Source organism: Apteryx mantelli, chromosome 3, assembly GCF_036417845.1.
Source record: "Apteryx mantelli isolate bAptMan1 chromosome 3, bAptMan1.hap1, whole genome shotgun sequence".
In the NCBI taxonomy this organism is placed as follows: Eukaryota; Metazoa; Chordata; class Aves; order Apterygiformes; family Apterygidae; genus Apteryx; species Apteryx mantelli.
Window position 1 is genome coordinate 89,966,297 of NC_089980.1, and position 21,013 is coordinate 89,987,309.

The following is a 21,013-nucleotide window of genomic DNA, read 5'->3' on the forward strand; positions in this document are numbered from 1 at the left end:
CAGTGTGACAAGTGCCAGGCAGCCCTGCCGCACGCCCGGAGCCGTGGTCCCGGCCAGGGCTCAGACGGCAGCCTGACCACCTCTTTCACGCAGTGACACGGAGTACCTAGCAGCCTCTCCAGAAGCGCTTTTGCCGAGAACACGCTGATTTGGGTGGACTCGGTCCGGAGCCGCCCTGAGCCCCAAACGGCGAAAGGCAGCTGCTGTTTTACAGGCAGCTCCGAGTGCAAGGCAGCTCCCTGGCTGGGCCTAATCCTCCCCCACCCCCACCCATGAAATCACAGCGTCCAAGTGAGGGAGCCGCGAGGAATAAAAAAGAATCAAACACACGAATCTATTTATTTTTTTCACCCAAGAATTCACTGTAAGGAAGACCAAGCCCGCCAACCGCGTGGCTAGAAGGAAACACCCCCCCCTCCGGCGCGCGCCGCGGCAGTTGGGGTGAGCAGGACGCGGCAAGCAACGGCGGCCCCAACCGCCGCGGGCGCCCCGCCCTCGCGGGGCGGGGTGAGCGGCGCCTGCGCGGCGAGCGGCGGCCTCCGCGCGGCGGCTGCCCTGCAGAGGGCGCCGTGGCAGGGCGGCCGCCGCGCTCTCGGCTGGGGCGGGCGGGCGGAGGTGGCGGCAGGGGGCGGGGCCATGTGGCGGCGCCGCTCCTCCTGGGCCGCACTGCCCGCCCGCTGCCGGCTGCTGCCACCGCCTTGCGGCCGCCCCCGCGCCTCGCCTCGCCTCCGCCTCCGCCTCCTCCTCCTCTTCCTGCCGCCGCCGCCGCCCGCCATGCAGGCCTTCCAGTACCCCGAGGTGTACCGCGATGAGACCGCCGTGAGTACGGCCCGCCCCGGCGCAGCCGCCGGCTTAGGGCGGCCGCGGCGCCGCCCGGCCCGGCCCGGCCGTTAGGGGAGCCCCGCCGGCCCCCTCCTCACCGGGGGGGGAGAGCGTCTGCCCAGAGGAATTCAGTGACTCCTCGGCTTTCAGAGCCTTGCTCAGTTTTAATAATTAAAATGTAAATGTGTTCAGTTTAAAGGATTTTTTTTTCCAACCGTCTGTGGGCTGACAGGGCCCGGCCGGCGGGTCGGTGTGAACCGTCAGCCTGAGAGGAATGGGTTCTCGTGGCTTCCGTGGAGGCTTTAAACTCCCAGTTCGCGTGTTCGGGCTCTGCGGGCACGGTGTGCGTGTGGCTAAGGCGGGCCCCCGAAGCGCGCCCCGGCAACGGCGGGTGCCGGGCCGCCCCGCGAGCAGCGCCAGCCGCGGCGCGGGCCCTCGAGGGAGGCGGTTTCGCGGCTGAGAACCAGGCCGCTTCCAGTTGTGTCAGGTCGGGAAGGCAAAACTTAAAGCTCCCGAAATCAGCAGGAATTTCTGGAAAATCCAGGCCTTAATCTAGGCTGGTGCAGAATGCAGAAGAACAAATATCTCTATATATCTGTAAAATGGCTTATCTCATTGGGTTCTGACAGCTAACTTGGGTTACTGTGTAAGTTTGTTTAAAATCATTTGAGTCTTCCTCCTCCTTCTACAACGGACTGTGCGTTAGGCTCCAATCCAGGAATTATTTACAGAGCTAACCTCACTTCTAAACCAAAATATATGCAGCTATCACAGGTGGAAAGATTTAAGTAGTTACTTTTATAGCTGAGTGAAAGGCTGAACTGTTCAACTCCTGACAATAGATCTCTAGTCTTAATTTGTATATTGGAGAAAGGGAGTGGATGAAGCTAACCACACAGGTTAATCTTCTGTTTGTTTCTTATTTGTATATGTACTTTGCTTACATGCTTCTGAGTAGCAATAGTAGGAGGACTACAACCAGAGAGACAGTACGTTGCATATGCAGAAACTTCATTTTAGGTGCTTCCAGTACTTGGGTTTTGTGATTTCACTTGAACATCTGGATTTGGGGCAGACTTTTTAATTACTTTGCTCATCTATCTTTTGGAGAGAACTTACGTTGATGTTATGTGCTTCTTTGGGGCTCTGTGGTTTTTTTTCTGAGAATATTTCTGCTGCCTTGGTTCCACCATCCAAAGAATGGTAATATTAGCAACTCACATGGGAACAAGGTGCTACTTTTTTCTTCCTTTGTTTTTTAGCACTGAACGCTGCTGTGAAATTTCAAGTACCCTTCATTTTGATGTGGAGCATTCCCTGATGAATAGAGTTTGCTTGTGTGTGTTATGTCTTTTTTTAAAGTATTGTCTCTTATAAATTCAGGTGTTGGATTACCATGGGTGTAAAATAAGTGACCCATACTGCTGGCTTGAAGACCCTGATAGCGAACAGACAAAGGTAAGCTTTCTTTGTATGAGAATGGCTGTTTTGACATAGATCTCTTTTGTGGGTGTGATGCATGGATATTCCTTTTTGAAGTATGTGCCCATAGTTTTATAAAACTTATCATTGTAAGCGTAGGTGTAACGTAGTACAGTCTGATATCTTACAGCACCAACAGAACAATGCTCTTATCTTGTACCTTTGTGTTAATGTGTTGGAAAGACTGGAACGGTTCAGAAAGATATAACCTAGAACAGAAATTGGAAAACTAAGGTCCTATTTATCTTGCACCCATTTTTTGTAGATGATTCAAATGTTCAAGATGGTTTTGTTATACTGAGGGTAAACATTCTGATTCTGGAACACTGTAACTACTGTCCTAGGTAAAATCTAAAATTGCCCTAATAAGATAGGTAAGAAAGCCTGGGAAGAAAGCTTTCTTTGGCTTGCTTTCTTTGTACAGTGACAACTATATATCTTTTTTTTTCCTCCACCTTTTCCTCCTGAAAGTAGGCCTTAATAGTGGCATTTATTACAGATTACAGATGTTGCAGTGTTTGCAGCCAGCAGTCCAGTATAACTAGACTCTGCTGCTGAAGCTCATCTTTTGTGTTGTACTGAGAGAGATTCCTGAAAAATAAGAAAACGTGACTGTGAAACAGTTGCTCTGATATTCATGGCACACAGAGTTTTAAGGGTGATGGAAACAAAAGCAAGGTGACAGCAGGGGTAGGAAAGTTTCCCCTAGAATGGCTATTAACTTTGTGACAACTGTAATCCCAGATCCAAAACACTGGCATCTGTCCAGTGTGAGTGATCATGTCAAAACAAAGATGAAGAGCAGGATCTTAATTAAAAAAAAAATCCTAACAGGTAGCTTTCTATTAGTGAGACTCCTTGTGGGTTTTCTCATATATGTGCTTGCATAATATGTTTTGATGGGCTAGAGGGTAGCTGAAAAGAATTCGCTGTAAGTGTAAGATAAAATGTGCGCTGTCAGGATCACATTGCCTGCTTACAAATACATTGGCATTTACAAAGACTTATCTGGATTAAACATGTTCATCTGGGCTCAGTTTTTAGTGAAATACTCTGCCATGGGGTTAACATGGAAAATTAGACATGTAATAAGTTTGAAGTATTTGGGGGTTTTTTGATTCTGGAGTCCTTAAGAAATGGTACACATAGGATAATTTTGTTTCATTCCAAATTCAGAAGGGTATATGTGTGGGGAGGTATGGTTATGTCTTTATTGTATGGAGGCCTTACAAATACCCATAAAAATAGTTTTCAGGATCCCGTGGGAGAGATGGGCTGAAAAAAAATGCCAGGATGTGACCCTTGGTGTCCCCATGTTCGATACTTTAACCTCATACTGGGAAAGGTTGGGGGAGAAGAGCTGAGGGAGAGAAAACCTCATTCTCCAGAGGTCGTAGTATATATGTGGGAGGCAAAACAAGAAATGGGGAATTTTAACATCTTTCTAAAAATGCAGCAGCCCAGACACAAGGTGCCACATTGCTGGAAAGAAAATCCTGTTAAATCTCACTTGCCTACGCTCCAGAGAACACACACCTCAGCAGAATTTTGCAATGCTGTAGTCGAGTGATGCAAAAAGTAGAGAATTACAGTATGTGTAAGTACTTGAGCACGTGATCTTTTTCCTAAGTTCCATCAGTTACTGAACAAAGGGAATTAAATTATTTCACTGTCCCACCTCTTTCCTGGAAGAGACAGATAGAAGAAAACAGTCTGAAAGTGCTAAGTTCTTCTTGTCTGCTTTATCACTCACTCTCTTGTGCTCTGAAGCAGAGGCTGCTGACAGCTGTTCTTTTTCTTGCTAGCTTTTCTTAATAATTTTATCTCCGGGTTCTTGATGTTTTGCAGGACTCCTGCAGAATAGCCATTCTGCATCTACCAGATTAAACAATAATCAGGCGCTGGCATAGGGGTACTTGACTGACTGTGCATGCTTCAGAGAGAATTTGGCATGTGCTTTGTAGGCTGCCTAAGTCTTCAAATCACTGACCTTGACATCTGTGTCCTTCCCTGTTCTTCCTCCAAGTCGCTCTTTTTATGCACTCCTTAACATCCCAAGCCTCCATCTATTTTGGGGAAAGGTCACAATGCCCTTTGTATGTCCTTCATCAGTAGGCTACCTTTAACTTTCTAAATCTTAAGTACAGAACTGGAAGAACAATTCCTCTGAAATTCATGCTCATTTGCAGTGAAGGAGCAAGGTTCAGCCCCTCTTTACAACATGCTGGCTTGATCTGTGTATGTGTAATTGTGTAAGTTCTGAAAATTCAGGTTTATGGTAAGAGTGAAGACTAAACTTATTTATTCATTTATGAAGTTAACAAACTTTTGTTGCACACAAATAGTCAAAAAATGTTTGGTGTGTACAGTTGAGTAGAGAGACAAATACATTAGGATTCTACTATTTTTAGGCCTAGCAGAAATGTTCATATCGAGTATTGACGTGGTCATGAAAAATAAAAGGGTGGTAGGCCTCACTTTGTTTCTGTGTTGATGTGAGTCAATAAAACATTGACTCTGATATTTCTTGAAGCATGAAGAAAGGAGCACAGGCAAGTGAGATTAGTTTTAACTCTGGAATTTGCGTGGCAGTTTGTCCTCCTGACTACTATACAAGTTAGTAGGACTGAGACTAAAAGAAATTATCCAGAACAGCTATAAAGAATCATAGTCATTTTTTTCTGTGGCTAGTTCAAATGACTTTGTGGGCTCTAATTGTAAGCTGCTAACTCTCTAACAAGTGAACATAAGAGTGGGATTTTGTGATTGGCTTAATTGGGTATTTTTGTTGTGAGATAAGCGTGCAGGTGGTATTGTATCTGATCCACTGTAGTTTGCAGGTTTCCATGAAGGCAGGTGAGTCTGTTGTTCCTCTGCCATCCCTCCCCTTCTTGCACTGTCTGAATGTTTGTGTGGGTCTTGTATGGGTCTAGCCATCCTGCAGCCACAGGGTGAGATTATGGGGGTGAAGGCTTTGCTAGGTTAGTTTTCTGTTGGAACACATGCTTAATCCAGATTGCTCCAAGGCCACGTGATAGTTGGATCTAATACAGGAGGAAGGGGAGAACATGGTTCAAGAATGGGATCTTTCCTTTTGTAGTGGCACACCAGCTACTTTTAATTAGGCAAGAATTCAAATAGCTCTAGAAAATTTTCAGTCAGGTCACTAACATGATCTTATTCTATATGTGGTGTATGGCTGCTATAAAAAGGAGGTTATTGAAATCTGTAGCCAGAAGCAGAGGAGTAAGCAGGATTGTTTCTTGGCATATGTGCATCGTGGAGCTGATAAAGCCACATCCTCAGACTCTTGTAGAGGAGCTATTGTTCAAGAAATACCTGCTTCCATGTTCATGATCTATGTGCTTATTATATTCCTTTTTTTCTTCTTGCATGTTTGGTGGAAGTAGTTATGCACAGTTACAAGTACACGAAAATTCCTTCTCCCAGATACATAAACAGAAACTGAGCTCCTGGTCAGATGAGGGAATTCCTACCTCACTTTGGAGAAAGGAAATGTAGAAACTGGGTTCATGCTCTAGTAGTGTTTGGAGGTATACATTGACTGTTAAGACAGACTGAAGAAGTTTACCTGGCATAGTTGAAATGTTATGCCACACTGGTAAAATGTTTTTTGTGGCCACACATAGGCCACAACTGCAAAACTGCTCTTTTATTAGTGTCTTGGGTTTGGCTTAGCTGGACTTTTCTGTTTTGTTTTTACGCTTTTTGGAAATTAAGCACTATTTTAGTCTACAGAGGAGTCTTGCTACTGTAAGTTTGCCAGTCATATACAATACCTTATTGCACTAAAAAAATGTGCAGGCAGAAATGCGTAGGTTATTTCAGATGTAAGGGGTGTGCAAGGGATGAAAGAGATCATGTAGGAAACAAAGTTGAGTTGTGGTGTTACGAACAGGGCTATGTTTGGATTAAAAGTAGAACTGCAACTCCCAAAACTCTAATTAAATGAATTTGTAATTAAAATTGACCTGTGTTTTGTTCACAGATGTTTTGATAGGTTTCCAATTGCACTTTGAATTTTGCTTTAGTAAATGCTAAAGCAGTGCTAAAATAAATGCTAAAAAGGCAAGCTGCCAGAAATCTGCTTAGTTTTATATTGTAATGTTTAACACAAGATGTGCTTTGTTGTAGGAGCTGCATTGAACTACCTTTTAGTGGAAAGATATATAGAGATTTAGGGGTAACTGTTAAACTGTAAATTCTTTACAGAGTAATAACAAAGACTGGTAATTCTTTAAAAACAATTTCTATTGTAAGACTCCTTCTTGAACTTTATACTGTGAGTGCATCTGACAGTTTTCTTCTTGGGTGAAAATTATCATGTTGAGAGAATAGCATGCTAGGATCCAGAGAGCTGATGGATTGTAACAAAGCATGGTTAATAGTTTTTGTTGCAGTTGTTTTTTAGCTGAAACTTGGATATAATTTTTTTTTAAGTAACAGTTGACCTGCTTAAGAGGTGGCCAAACATCTCAGCCTTGAGTAGAACCTCTCTACTCTTACTATAGCACTGTAGAAATTCTCTTGCAGTTCAGAATTACCTTCTTTTCTGAAAGTTTGTTTTTATGGAACATACATAAGCATATGCCTTACTTTGATCCTTCTGTCCTTTCTTCTGCCAGCAAATCCTGTGCTGGTTCAAGGCTGATGATAGTTTGCCAGCTGTAGATTTCTACAGGTAAAATACAAATCTTTTTCTGTAGGCTCATGAGGATGTGTAGAAGGGAGAACTACTGTTAGTCCTGTACCCTGAATGGCATCTGTTCAGTTCAGTGTGGTTGATGGATTATTTACTGTGAGAGTTTCAGCTGGCAACATCTGCTCCTGTACTTTACATAGAGCAGTATTTCAATTATGTATTGCTTTTTGAACATGAGTGCAACCTCCTGCTCAAAAGTGTGAGAAAGGTGTGTTTCCAAACTGGACTGAATTCTCTCTTAGCAGAACTCTCTGAAACCTGCAAGTCCTAGCTCCTATTTTGGATAGAGTGACATTTCCTTTTGTGAATAGTCTTGTAATCTTTGGTGCATGCAGGGTGGAAACAAGGAATTTACATTAAGTTCCCATAAAAGCAAAATTACTAGCGATTCAGTTGTGAGTGCAGCAGTTAATATGTAAGGATACTGTTGTGCTATAGACACTTGAAGGAAGAGGAAAGCAGATGTAGTAAAAGTGTGGCTGTGCACTTAGAGTGGAAAATGCACGGTTCCCTTGCAGCAACGTTACTGTTTTGGCCACGTTATTGATGAGTAAAACAAAGATGTATGCCAGTTTCTGTCTACTAAACGCAATTGAAAAGCACCTTTGCCCATCCAAAAAAAGTTGCTATCTCCTGTACAATGTTTTATACATGTTTTTATAAAGCATTCTTCCTCTGAGAATGTCACAGCACTTTGAATAGTTAGTCTGTATAGCGTGTGCTGTCTAAATTTTCACGTATTTGCTCTTTGAAATTCATGTGTTTCCATTTGGAGAAAACAAATTCAGTTATTCATAATTCTTGGGAAGATTCGATCAGTCCATTTGTCACCTGATGGGCATCTGCATTGGTCACAGTGGTATTATGTGAAGGCTGCATCCTTTTCTAACTGGAGCAATGTTCTACTTACCACTGGGATGTGCTGTGCTGCCGTGCTGAATGTTAAAGCCATCTATGCCAGTGTGATTCTCCAAGGGAGAACATGAAGCAAAAATTTGCCTTCCCTTGGCAATGTGTTCACCTCTTTCCTTCTCTTTTCTCAGGGAATTATTTCCAGACTTGTTCCGCAGTGATGCATGGAGTCTAATTTTGAGTAAAGTTCTAGATATTATCATTGTTAGCCTTCAGCATCTTTTTCTTTTCAGTCACGTAGTTGGTTTCTTGCATCATCCTTGAATGGTGACTTGCACATAACCAGTACACATTATTAAACTAATGTGTTTCAGCACTCGGGAAGGTGCTCTTAGAGCATTACTGGTTCTGCACTTAGGTGTTTAAAGCTTATGAGTTTCTCTATGCTTTGTTAGACATGAACAAATGCCTCTCAAGTGGAGATGGACCATAATTAATGCACTTTCTCATTTACCTTTCAGCATGACAAGTCTCTGAAAATAGAGCTTGGCATGTAATGCAGCTCTTGGCTATATACTGCTGTGGCAGCAAGGCAAATGGTGGAGACAGAGCATCTGTCCATTAATTTCCCTCATGTAGTCACTTTTTGTCTGTGTGAAATGTCTGTAAAATGCTACTGGAAGAGAATTTTGCATTTTAGTCTGTCCCTTACTCACTTGAAGAATTGATAAATGGATAAACATTGATTAAAAGTGGTACATGTGTGTGAGGCAGTCTGTTTAGTTTATACAGCAGCTTGCTTTATTGAACAATTGTAGAGCACTGAAGGGTGAAACAGAAGTTGTGGAATGTGGTCAGGACTGGTAGGAACAACCCCCTCTTTAAAGGGAGCTGGGGAATGAACTGGTGTAAGCAAGAGATCAGAGCTGGATTTCAGGCTGGAGGCCTTGCTGCCTTTTTGTGACACATTTTTGCATTCTGAGCATGATGCTGCAGCCATCATTGCTGAGTCTGGCTGTGAGTTACAGCTCCATACTATGTATCCTGTCCTTTCTACTCCGTATTAAAGACAGCAAAACAGCTTGCCTGTCTGCTCCTTAACAGCTGTGGTTCACAGCCTGTTATCTTAAGATGCTCAGATATTAGTTTTATATTAATGCACTATGCTGTAAATAGAGATGGTGAAGAACCAACATAGTACAGTTTTTCCATCCATGCCATGGGAATGGTAACCTCTTACAAACAGCTGGAGTGGTAACGGTTTGGGCCATTTTAGTTAAGTGTTTGTGACTATGAGGTAGAGTGATTTTTAAGAAACCTGACTTCTTTAAGTTCTCTTCACAGAGGTTAGATATTCTTGTCTTTTGTAAGTGAAAATCGACCTGTGGACAGGGAAAACATGCATCTTCTCTACTGGCAAAGCCCAATACTTTGACCTTTCCAAGAAATACTGTATGGGACTAATCCTATGTCTTATGTGAATAGGATGGACAGATGGTGCATGTGAAATTTGGTATCATTTTCTAGCCCTTCACAGCTCCTGAAGTGATTGTCTTTTTTGTGGGCAAAATGCACTCCCTTTTTGTTCTTTATCCTCTTTCTAGTTTATTCACCATAGAATATTGGAGCACAGTATATTTATTGTGATGTAAGTGAAGTAGGTAAGTTAGTAAGCTGGCTTTATATATGCCTTTTATGCAAATATAAGGACAGTTTTTGAAAGCAAGAGCTTTGGGGATTTTTTGATGGAGAATGGCAGGAATATGATTTGTCTTTGGCCTGACCACTGAATCCCCCTGCGTGTGCCCTGGAAAAAAGTTACTCAAGATATAACATCAGATCAGAATCTCATTACAGTATTGTGGCATAATGAAGGTAAGTGTTTGAGACTCTTCTGGTGTGACGTTGCACAACTTATATGGCAGAGGAAAGATGTCTGTGATGCACTGCATCAGAAAATAGTGTTTCCCGTAGGAAGTATGTGTTTCAGCTTGAGTTCATTTTTTTTTTGGGGGGGGGGGGTTCCTTTCAGGCATTTGTGGAGGCTCAGAACAAGCTTACAGTACCCTTCCTTGAGCAATGTCCTGTCAGAGGACTTTTCAAAGAAAGAATGACAGAACTCTACGACTATCCAAAGTACAGCTGCCACTTCAAGAAAGGAAAAAGGTATGTGAGGAATGTCTTTGTAGGTGGTGATGAATTTGAAGAAATTCAAAAGTAACCACTAGTTATAATAAATTATATTTACATTTATTCTTATTATTGGAAAGTAGAAAAAGTAGTTGTTTAAGCCAATGTTAATATAAGGTTGTGTGGTGTAGAGCCCAAGGTGCTGGACTGGCTCTAATTCCCAGATGCATTTTCTTCCTGTGCCCTGATCTTCCTTCCTTTTCTAAGGAGAATAATGAAGGTTGATTAAACTCAAATAACCTTGTAGAAGAGCTGTTGCAAAATTTTGAGGAGCTGCTTTCAGGGTTTGTCATTGTCAGTATAGTTAAAGGCACCTCATCCTGAAAACAACACAGGTCTATCACATGCATTTTGTTTCTCCAAATATTTACTAAAATACTGCTTTTTGGTTGGGCTTATTTTGAGCAACTGTTAGGATTTTTATTTAGCCATAGCCTGGGAAAAGCAATGGGAATTCCCTTGTGGAGAAAAACTACTCCTGTATCTGCAGTGGACAGGGGAAAAAAATAAGGAGTTAAGGCAGCTGATGCAAAAAACACCCTTCTGTATTCCAGCACTTAGCCTGCTTGTATTCCTATTTTAATTCTGTGGCCAGGTAAAGAGATGGTGCTTCTGGGGCTTTGCTGAGGTCTGGAGACCGCAGCTGCTGCTCGGTTTTATGTAATGTTTTTCAGAAATGCTCTAGTAATATTTTAGAGAGAGGGAGTAAAGGGATGAAACCGCTGGTTAACTTAGTAACATCAAAAGACTCTTTAGCAGTTGAAAGAGAAGAACAATGCAACCAGCCTTTCTTAGTCATGGGAAACACAGATAGCCTTTTTCAGTATTTTCAGTTCATTTGTGTCTTTGAGTGAGTAACCACATTTGCCAGGCATGTTTTCACTGTCATCCACAGGAAAGAGCAGGAGATGTTAATCCCCTCTTGCCTTAAGACTTCTGTACTGATTTTGAGAGAGATCTGCTGCTCTTATCTGTCCTGTGCTGTGAGGATAGCCTGGTTTCTTGTTACTAGTGGAGGGGAAGTCTGTACTATGTGTAAAAAGTATATGGGAGGGAGTGCCCCCAAGCTAGCATTGATTTGAGTTGCCACTTACATGGCGCAGCATATCAATATATAGAGGTACTAGGTTAAGCCCGAAAGCAGTTTACATTGCTACTGTGCCTACTGTTGAAGGACAGTGCTGCATCCAGGGTAGTAAGCCTTGCTGAGAGAATCAGGCAAAGCTTGTTAGTTCAGATGCAATACTAGTGCAGACATAGCTATGCTGAATCCGATTCTGGAGCAGGCTTGATCAGTGACAGCTCTGGATTCTCTGAGCCTCTCTCCCTGTGCAGTGCTTACATGTCTGGATGTGGGTACCATTAGTGTTGATAAGACTTGACATTGCAGAAGTGCTTATGACTGTGATGAACATAGTCTTCAGTGGAGACAAAAGGTCTTAATTTGATGAAGGTGTTCTTCCTGGAGGACAGTCAGCTATTCAAAGAGCTTAATGTGCTTTAATTTATACCACGTAACTTTGATTTTAAGAGATATCTCTTTAATTTTCCTAAGAATTCCTCTCTGACCAGCCCTATTTCTTGGCATGCGCTGAACTTAAATTGTGGTGATTTAAAAAACTTGCCCAAACCTTCTGTATCACGCTATTTGGGGAGATCAGGAAGGCTCTACTAAGTTAAGTAATGCTTTGTAAGAGGGGAAAAACTGTTCTGTTGGAAGAACCATATAAGCTTCCCATGATATTTCGAAGTTCTCAGATTGAATTACTCCAATTTCCTGATGAAGAATAGTAGCCAAAGGACAATATCTGAAGAGCTTTTCTGAGGAATTTGCAGAAAGGAAAAATGCCCAGGTTCAAGTGCTTGTATCCAAGTGTTGGACGTTCTAAGGGAATATGTGAACTTTGTTTAGGTTTGGAAGCTGAACGTTCCTCCATAACTTCCACCCTCCCCCACCAGGTGAAGCTGCTATTTGATTTGTTTTATGAAGTCATAAATAAAATTGTGTAATAAAACTCAGAGAAGTCCTATGAAGGAAGAATGTACTACCTGTGAATTACACAATATGTAATTATTAATTTCTTTACTGCCTGTCTATAATGTCTTCTGATATGAACAGCACCCCTTACATAAGAGAACTTTGCAATTCTTCATTCTTGCAGCTCTCTCAAAACACTTATGGTCATATGGACCTTGGGAAATACGGATGAAACTATTTCATATCTTTCATTCAAACATCTGTCTACCTCCAGATACAGATGAAAGCAGGTATATGAATGACAACATTTAGAACATAGGAGTTGGGAACCTGTGCCAATACTTATAACAAAGAAACACTAAGGTTGCAAGAGCTTTGTAACAGTTACATGGAGTTCACAGAATATTTAGAGCTTTGTTTGAAAGGCATTGTGGCAAATTCAGCTTTTATTTTTAGAAGACGTTTTAGATGCACCCTATACAATCCATATCTTGTTGAGATAAGGCTCCTCTCATCTTCAGAGGCTTTGAAATTGCTATCTGGGCTTCCTCTGTGCTAAGGGGAAGAGGGAGGCACCTTCAGAGGGTGATTAACTCCCTGATGGCCATGATTCCTACTCTGCTGTGGAGCTTGTGTTTCGCTTGCATATTTATCTGTCTCTTATTGGTTTCTTGACAATCTCACACAAGCTTTTCTTGCTTGCCTAACTGAAAATCAGTTTCTTCTTACTTTTTTTGCCCTCCTCTGTTCTTTTAGGTATTTTCACTTTTACAATACAGGACTGCAGAACCAGCGAGTATTATATGTACAAGACTCCTTGGATGCTGATGCCAAAGTTTTTCTTGATCCAAATAAGCTTTCTGATGATGGCACTGTGGCTTTACGAGGTTGGTGAGAAAGAAGTTCCTACTGAACAAGCCTGGGTCTTCAGCAGAAGTTGAAAATGGTTTGCAACTCTTCACCTGTAAAAGTATGGTTAGAGTGGCTTGTTTACATCAAAATAGTCACAATAACTGTAGGTGGATTTATGAAGAATGCTTCTAAAGCTACATTGTGTTCACAGTTAACTTGGTTCAGTTTCTTGAGATCTCTTTTCACATAGTTCACGATTTTCACAATAGTGGAACAGGATTCCACTGAAACATGGACTAATTTTGAAGCTGCTCATAGCTAGGAAAAAGGGTTTATGTATTGGTATTGACTAATTCACTTGAAATTCTAACATATATGAATCAGTTCGCATTTTTAATATAAGCCAGCAGAGACTGTGAAGGAACATAGTGTTAAGTTGTCAAAATGACTTGTGTTCACCAGGGCTTTAACTCATGTTCACTGTCCATTTCCCCACTCCTTGCTAGCTTATTGTGGAAGCAGGAACAAGAATGAGGGGATGTCACATGAAGGCAGCGGGAGTGAAGTCCAAAACAAATAAAAGAACATGGTTTTTCATACTGTAAGAACTTCTTGTCAGTAGATGTTGTTGATGCAAAAAGCTTAATGGGGGTTTAAAGGGAAGCTGGATATGGTCAAGGAGGAGAGAACCATGGAGGATTATTCACCAGCTACTTCAGGGACGAGAAGTCTCAAATGCAGAAAGATTCAGAGGCTGTAAAAATACTTCAGGGAAATACTACATGTGCTTGCACTGTTCTTACTCTTGTAGGCATCTCCATATGGTTACTGTTGAGGTCAGTTAGGTGGAATTGTGTTCTGAATCAGAATAGCCATTCTTAGGTGGGTGAATATGTTAGGGTGGCACAGTGGTGCCTTTCAAAGCTACAATTTCTAAATGCAGAGGGGTTTTTGTCTTTTTTTTTTTTCTCCTTCCAGTAGCTACTTTCAGGTCTGTTCAGGCCTATGATAATTCAGTCTTTTCACTACACTTGAGCTGATTTGAAAGGAATTTGATCCTTGTCAGTTATGGTGGAAGCTCTTCTGAATTTTTTTCAGAATCATGTTTTCCTCAAAGTGTGGGTAGAACTAAACAAATCTGAGAGCTGAGAATACCAGCATTTAATCCATTTGCTTGCTAGTATTCCCCCCCCCCCCCAGTTGCTTCAGTAGTCATGCCTTTGCAGGGTCTAGTTTTCAGCGACTCCTGTATTGGAGTGGTAGTTGCTTTATTTGAGAATGTATTCCCTTCATCTCAACTCACGTTTACTACTTTGGTAATGTTATTTTCTTAGAATCCTGCTCTGTGGTCCGTACCTGTGCGCGTTTTCAGCCTCTACCTCTTCCTCGCAGACTCGTAGAAGTAGAAGAATTGTTATTCCAATCATAATTCAGATATTAGGCTTAAGCAATGTTGCTGACAGTACTTCCTGAGTATGCATGCCAAAACTCAGATATGTGAACTATTTGAGAAATCTACAGAGACTCTGGAAAAGTGCTGTGAATCCCAGATAGTAGTAATATAGTTGCTTGCACTGTCTTTTAGAAAGTAAAACCTCTCCTATCAGTGTTCTAATAATACAGTTCTTTTAACTGCTTCCCCACTTTCTCCTGTCCTCGGGATTTGGCTAGCATGCAATATATACTGAAAAACTCTGTGGCAGTATAATAAACACTTTTTTGAAAATACTGATCTCTTGTGGTTTCTTACTTCATCTTGTTTGGTTCTGATTTCCTAGGTTATGCGTTCAGTGAAGATGGTGAATACTTTGCATACGGCCTGAGTTCTAGTGGTTCTGATTGGGTTACTGTTAAGTTTATGAAAGTGGAAGGTCCTGAGGATCTTCCAGATACATTGGAGAGAGTTAAATTCAGTTGCATGGCATGGACCCATGATGGAAAAGGCATGTTCTATAACTGCTATCCACAACAAGATGGGAAAAGTGATGGTAAGTATGGCTTTGTGTAAACAAAATGCCTTTTTCAATAAATTGATGTGATAAAGTCCTAGGGCAGTTTGTCACAGGAAGATTCTTTACTCAAATGACATTAAATAGTAACTCAATCTGGTATCTAATTGCATAAACTAGTATAGCTAATTATTTCAAAAGGCCCAATAACAGAAACAAAGCATAAATATACACTTGGGCTTCCTCTTGCCGTCGTAGGGATAACATCAGAAACCTATCTGCAGCATAAAGAATTATGTCTTGTATGACCAGAACCTGTATTTGATTAGTGTCACTTCCTACCCTGTCATTTTCATAAAATTTTGTTGCTCCTTTTCTTTTTTTCCACAATGATTTACCCAGATCTCATGCAGGGTATTGTTGGCTGAAATTGGATGTTTAATGACAGTTCACTTAGATCTGTGCCACTTACGAACTTGTGTAGGTGAATTGTCTTGGGAAGTTGACCTGATGAAGAACAACCTGGGGCACAAGGGAGGGTTTTTGTTACACCACCAGATTATTCATCTGTGGTTCACTGCACAGCAGCTCCGAATGCTTGTGCTAGGAAAACTTAGGGAATAGCACAGGAAGGAGAATAATTTACTGGGGAGCATCAATAGGGAAGGAATCTAACAGCTCCTTAATAAGGCAGTGCTACTGAAAAGTTTCTTTTATGGAGCTCTGTTCTTTGTTAAACCTTGGAGTCAGTGTGGGCTTTGGCCCTGTATTTTACTCTTGCAGACTATGGTTTGGCAAAACTCACAAACTAGACACTCATTTGTGTTATTTACCTTTAAATGTGCTTGTGGCTCAGAAGCTGAAGTGTTGCATTGGAAACTGTTGCAAGAACAAAATAAAAAAAAAAATCAAGATGTGCTACATGCAGCGTTTTAAAACACCTCTTTTTGATTTTTACCAGATGGAAATATGAAGGTGTGTATGAGTGTTAATTAGCAATAAGCTTCCCCTTAACTGGCTCATGTGAGATGGAAACAAAAACATCATAAAAGGGTGGGAGGGTTGTTTTTGTTCACTTGTTTAGTATTTCTGGAAAGTGAAGCCTAAAATGTCAAATCCTCACATTTAAAGAATGTCTTGTCTGCAATAAAGGGAAAGGCTAACTGTTTGGACTGTTTTGTCATATGATTTGGAGGTGTTTTTTTGGAGGGTTTTGCTCAATTCCCTGTGTAGAAGTCAGAATGGTTGTAGACTCAAACTATTCATAGTTCTGTCTGCTGAATGACTCCTCTTGAAAGGGATGCAGAAGTTTCTAAGGGTTTTCTTTTTTTTTTTTGGATCTTGTTGGATTTTTTTGAGAACTAATTGATTTAAACATCTGCATTTCACTAGGCACTGAGACCTCCACTAATCTCCACCAAAAGTTGCATTACCATGTATTGGGAACCAACCAGTCAGAAGATATCCTATGTGCTGAATTTCCTGATGAACCAAAATGGATGGGTGGAGCCGAGGTATGGTACATCTCCTGAAGCTTGTCATCAGTATATTCAGTTTTTCAGATTCTGTCTAACAGCTGGTAGTAGGTATGAGATGAAAAACATTTTGTTAAAAGAATGCTTTTTATTAGGGTTAGAGAGTTAAGCATTGAACTAAGAATCATCAACTAAAAATGGCTGAAAATAAGACTGTCTTGTCTGCTTTAAATCAACCCTTGTCTGTAATGACACAATCACGTTTTTTCTTCTTTCAGGACATAGCCTGATGTAAATTCCAGCATAGACGGGAATCATTTGTCAGTATTCTGATTTCTTCTTAGTCGGTGTTGAGCCCCAGCCTTCATTTCCTGTACAAAGAGCTTATCCCAATAATAAGAATGTCTGAATACTCAGTCACACATTTATTTTCCCAGTATCTTTCCTTAAAAGAAAATATGTCTATATATGAAAAAGCAAATATGACTATTTTACTTATTCATGTGGAGAATACAGATTGTAGTCTCCATTAATACTGTATGCTCAGGTGGAGACTCTTAAGTTTAAATTCCTTGTACTGGCACAAATGTGGAGCATACTGTGATATCGGAGATGAAACAGGTAACTGCTGGAATTGATTTCTTAAACTTACTTTGTTGAACTAGAAGTATATTGTGGAATGTTCCAGGGAACCTTAATGATAGGTAACCATGCTCTATTCTGACTTCCATGAATGATTCAAAAGACCCTGAGGTTTGTAATTAATGTATGTTTTGCCATTCATATTAGATTTAACAGCGCTTCATTAAGTTAGTACACTGTTTTAAGTGCTGTTGGAATGTAGTGAGCTTTCTATTAATAAGGAAGCTGATGTTTTTCCAAAGGAGGATAATATCCTGTTGGACTTTTTTTGTACTCTCCTGCCTACCATGTTTAATCAGTACATTTTTGCTTCCATATAGGCTCTCTTTTGGCCTGACATTTGTGATGAATGTGGAATATTTTTGCCTTGAGTGGGGTATTCAGTCCCAATAATTACTTTGCTCTGAGAGTATGTCTTTTTAAAAATGTGATCATCAACGCAGCCTCACTTCTCAACATGTCAACCCATGAAAATATTGGGGATTAGTTTTCTTTGGGCTGCCAGAAAACAAAGGTTCATACGAAGAATTTGAGCAGTCAAATTAAAAATCAGACAGTGAACCAGAACGTGAAAGACTCCTAAGCAAAGAGACTGCATTGAGCTTTCTTTATACAAATCAGATTTATTCACAGAACCTACAGATAAAAAGAATCTTTTTACATTATCTCATCTATTTATGAAAGACACCTTTCCATCCCACCTGAACATCATTGTAAAATTGCAAATGGGACTTTGGGACTTTCTTTTAAAAACTAGTCAATTCCATTGAGTTAAACTGGCAATAAAATGGTATTTGGAAACCATTATCCTTATTTTTCCCCAGTTCCATAAATAAATGGGCTTATTTCTTTTGGTGTCAGATGTCTTGTAGTGATGTATCCACTGATTCACACAAGTGATGCATATTATTATTATCGTTTTTGTAGTGTCATGAGCTGAACTACGCATGTTGTTGTGAAGGCAAATTTATTTTCCTTGGGGGAGGAGTATTGTTGTCTGATTCATTAGAATATACAGCTTTTTAGAACAGTGAAGGTTTGCAGTCTCAGATGGTACTAAATCACCTGGAAAGTGATCTCATCTCTTATATTAGATGCAGAGGTATGCTTGACTTACAGGTTAGGGTCTTGTTTAGCAAACTCTTCTTTAAGATGGTAGCACGCTAACAGCCTTTTCTTATCTAAGTTGAAGAAGCAGGGCTGGAGCATTTCAAGATCAGAAATGCAGAACTGAATGTGAGGACCATGGAAGAAATTTTGTAATACGGTGCATATAGTGAGTACCAAAGAGTTAACCTGGCCAGGGCATAGAGGAACAGCCATCTTGCATCTCCTGACTCCTTATTGTGAACAAAAATCTTGAGACAAGCTTAAACATAAAGAAAAGAAGTGGCTTTTTTTCAGATACGAAATGTCTCAGGTAATTTTTATGTGATTAATGAGAATATATAACCCTTATATTAAATGATCGAAAAATCCTTGGAGTAGGAAGAGAGGATTGGTAGTAGTAATTCCAGCTGCAGAATAGGAAAATAATATAATGCAAGGCAGCTACCAGCTCCAAAGTCACCTGAATTGAAACCCCCCATGAATAGAAAACACTTTCTTGGGAAAGTAGGGATGGTAGTGAATAGAGAAACACCTCACTACTGTGGATTGTTGTTTAATGAATTTAATTACGTAGCTTCTTATGACTGTTTTCTTGACCTCTAGGAGGTATAATCTTCCAGAGAGATGTTGGTATTTAAGAAGAAATGTTTCTTTAATTTAAAATAGATTGGTAAGGCAGAGGGATACCTTGTTAAATAATCACGAGGTTATCGAAGTGAAAGTACTTTAAGACAGCTGATACTCTGGGATTGTCCTGTGAGCTCCAGCTGTAAAATGTGGCTTTGTGAATCCTGATATTAATGAAAGATGGATTTTAATGGTCAGGAAAAAAACAAGTATTCTGCAATTTAAAAAAAAAAAAAGACCCCTGCAATTACAAAATGTGGTTCCACCCTTGTGGAATAGGTCAAAAATCTTCTCTTTAGCCCATTCAAACAAGTTTTCTGGTCAGTTTTTTAAAGTAGAGTTTGAGTGAGTGGAAGACCACAGAATAATTGAAAAAATTAAAATCACTTTAATAAAAAAAATCAAACGATAAGGATTATTGGCTTTGCTCTAAATATTATTCCTTCATGCTAATATGCTGCCACTGGTTTTAAAATACAGCTTTGCACAGCTCAACATTTTATGGAAGTCTGCTCATTTGTATTCCTGTCACATTAATAATCAAACATTTTTATTACGTAGAGCCCTGCTAGGCCAAATTGGCAGAAAAAGTTGGGTTCTCCTGTGTTTTATACAAGCTCCAGTGAAGACAATTGGTTGTATGGGTAGTCAAATATGAACTATCATACCTTTATAGTAAGGACAGAGCTTCCATTTCCATGCTCAGATTTAAGGCAGAAATTGCAGGTCTGACAACTGTGGGATAAAGGAGAGATGTATCTTACTTGCAGGTGAAAAGGACCCTAAAAGGAGATCCTTGAGAGACAGTAAAAGTAGTAATATGGCTATTATACTTAAAAAAAAAAAAAAAAAAAAAAAAAAAAATTCTCTGATGCAGTGTAGAGAGCTGGTGTGGTGTGTATTTTCAGTGGAGAGAAGAAACTGGGTCACTGATTAGGAGAAAAGAGGCTAGAGTAAAATTCTGTCAGCTTAATACATTTACAAGACAACACGCCATAGGATAGCTTCAATTTTTTTGCCTCGTTACTCATTCGACACCAGCACTAGTATGCTTGATTTAAACAAAATCTGTGATGCTGAAAATGGTCTTGGCATAGAAGTATGGGTATATTTCCAGCTCTTCACTTGAATGAATTGCTTGTGAGGAAAAAATTCAGTTTATTTCCAGTCAGACTTTATAGCTAGATCATTTTAGAAGAAGCAGCTATCGAATCTCTTCATTTGTCTATAAAATACTTAAATATTTTTGGTACAGATTCTAGGATGGTGGGGGAGTTGGGAAGAAGCAGAGATGGAACCTGTTTGAATAACATCCCAGTAGAGGGCAGTCTGGTATGAAGATTTTTAAAACCTTTGCAATGTCATAGCTACTCTCTGGAAGAGGAGCGTTCTTGGCTTCCACCTCTCCTTTTATGCAGCATCTTCTTACTTCGTCTTTGGACTCATATAGCATATATCTCTTTCACAGTCAGGCTGTTATTCTGAAAGTTAAACAATAAGTTATGTAAGAACCTTTCACAGTTGATAGTGTTAAAAGTCTGTATTGGCAGGAAAGTAAATAGAAATAAGAGAGGAAAAAATAAAACAGAAACCCTCCCATCCCAATTCCTCCAGTGCTGAAACAGTACATCATTTTATGTTGTCTGTCACGCACTGTGCACGATCTCTAAATTGATAAGAAAAGTTTAGAGCTGTCAGTTGACACCAGTGGTTCACAACTGGGGAGGTGATCTTGCAAGTGAAATTCAGAGTGCAGAGGAATAAGCTTTGCCAGACATGGAAGTGCAACATCCACAGGGGAAGAATAAGCAGGATGCAGGCAGAGGGCTCAAAACATTTTTAGCTTGCTCAAGTGAGACTCACTACTGAACAAAACAGGGCTGTGGGGTGTTTTTTCTTTGTTTTTGTAAAATCATATGCTATCTTTGTCAACACTGAATTTGGAATAGAATGTGGATATTTTCTTTTAGCCCTGGCAATAGATCTGGAGAGTTTTACCGTCACCCAGGCAATCTTTCTGGCTGTAAGTGGGGCTACAGTAGAAGGTAGTCTCTTATATAGCCAAGTTCCTGTTGCCTTGGGGCTTAGACAACTTGCAGTGCGCTGAAAAGCAAGCTGAAAGCCCAAGCAGAAATCTTGTGTAATGTGTATAGACTGCCACCTCAGAAGACTGATAGTTTTGCTCTGTGCTAGATTTAAGAAAGGGAATGCATGTAAACATGCATGTGCTTATGGCTGTGTTTCGCTTCCGAACAAGGCTGTCCAGTGTCCTGTTACAATTGGAACAGTTGTAATCATGATGATCTAGGGT

General features: G+C 40.5%; 1 protein-coding gene across 4 annotated transcripts in view; it reads left to right on the forward strand.

Annotated features, from left to right (window-relative positions):
- The first annotated feature begins 738 nt into the window (after positions 1-738).
- The window catches only part of PREP (prolyl endopeptidase), a 112,083-nt gene continuing 91,808 nt past the window's right edge, over positions 739-21,013 (forward strand). Inside the window, exons 1-6 of one of the 4 annotated variants that reach the window (XM_067293920.1) lie at positions 739-819; positions 2,206-2,280; positions 9,912-10,045; positions 12,804-12,934; positions 14,678-14,887; positions 16,241-16,362. In XM_067293920.1, coding sequence (XP_067150021.1) covers positions 775-819; positions 2,206-2,280; positions 9,912-10,045; positions 12,804-12,934; positions 14,678-14,887; positions 16,241-16,362 — 717 coding nt within the window. In that variant the 5' untranslated portion in view covers positions 739-774. Of the gene's footprint in view, positions 820-2,205; positions 2,281-3,760; positions 3,902-9,911; positions 10,046-12,125; positions 12,338-12,803; positions 12,935-14,677; positions 14,888-16,240; positions 16,363-21,013 lie in introns of those variants that run through there. The other 3 variants (XM_067293918.1, XM_067293917.1, XM_067293919.1) reach the window with 3 other exon arrangements.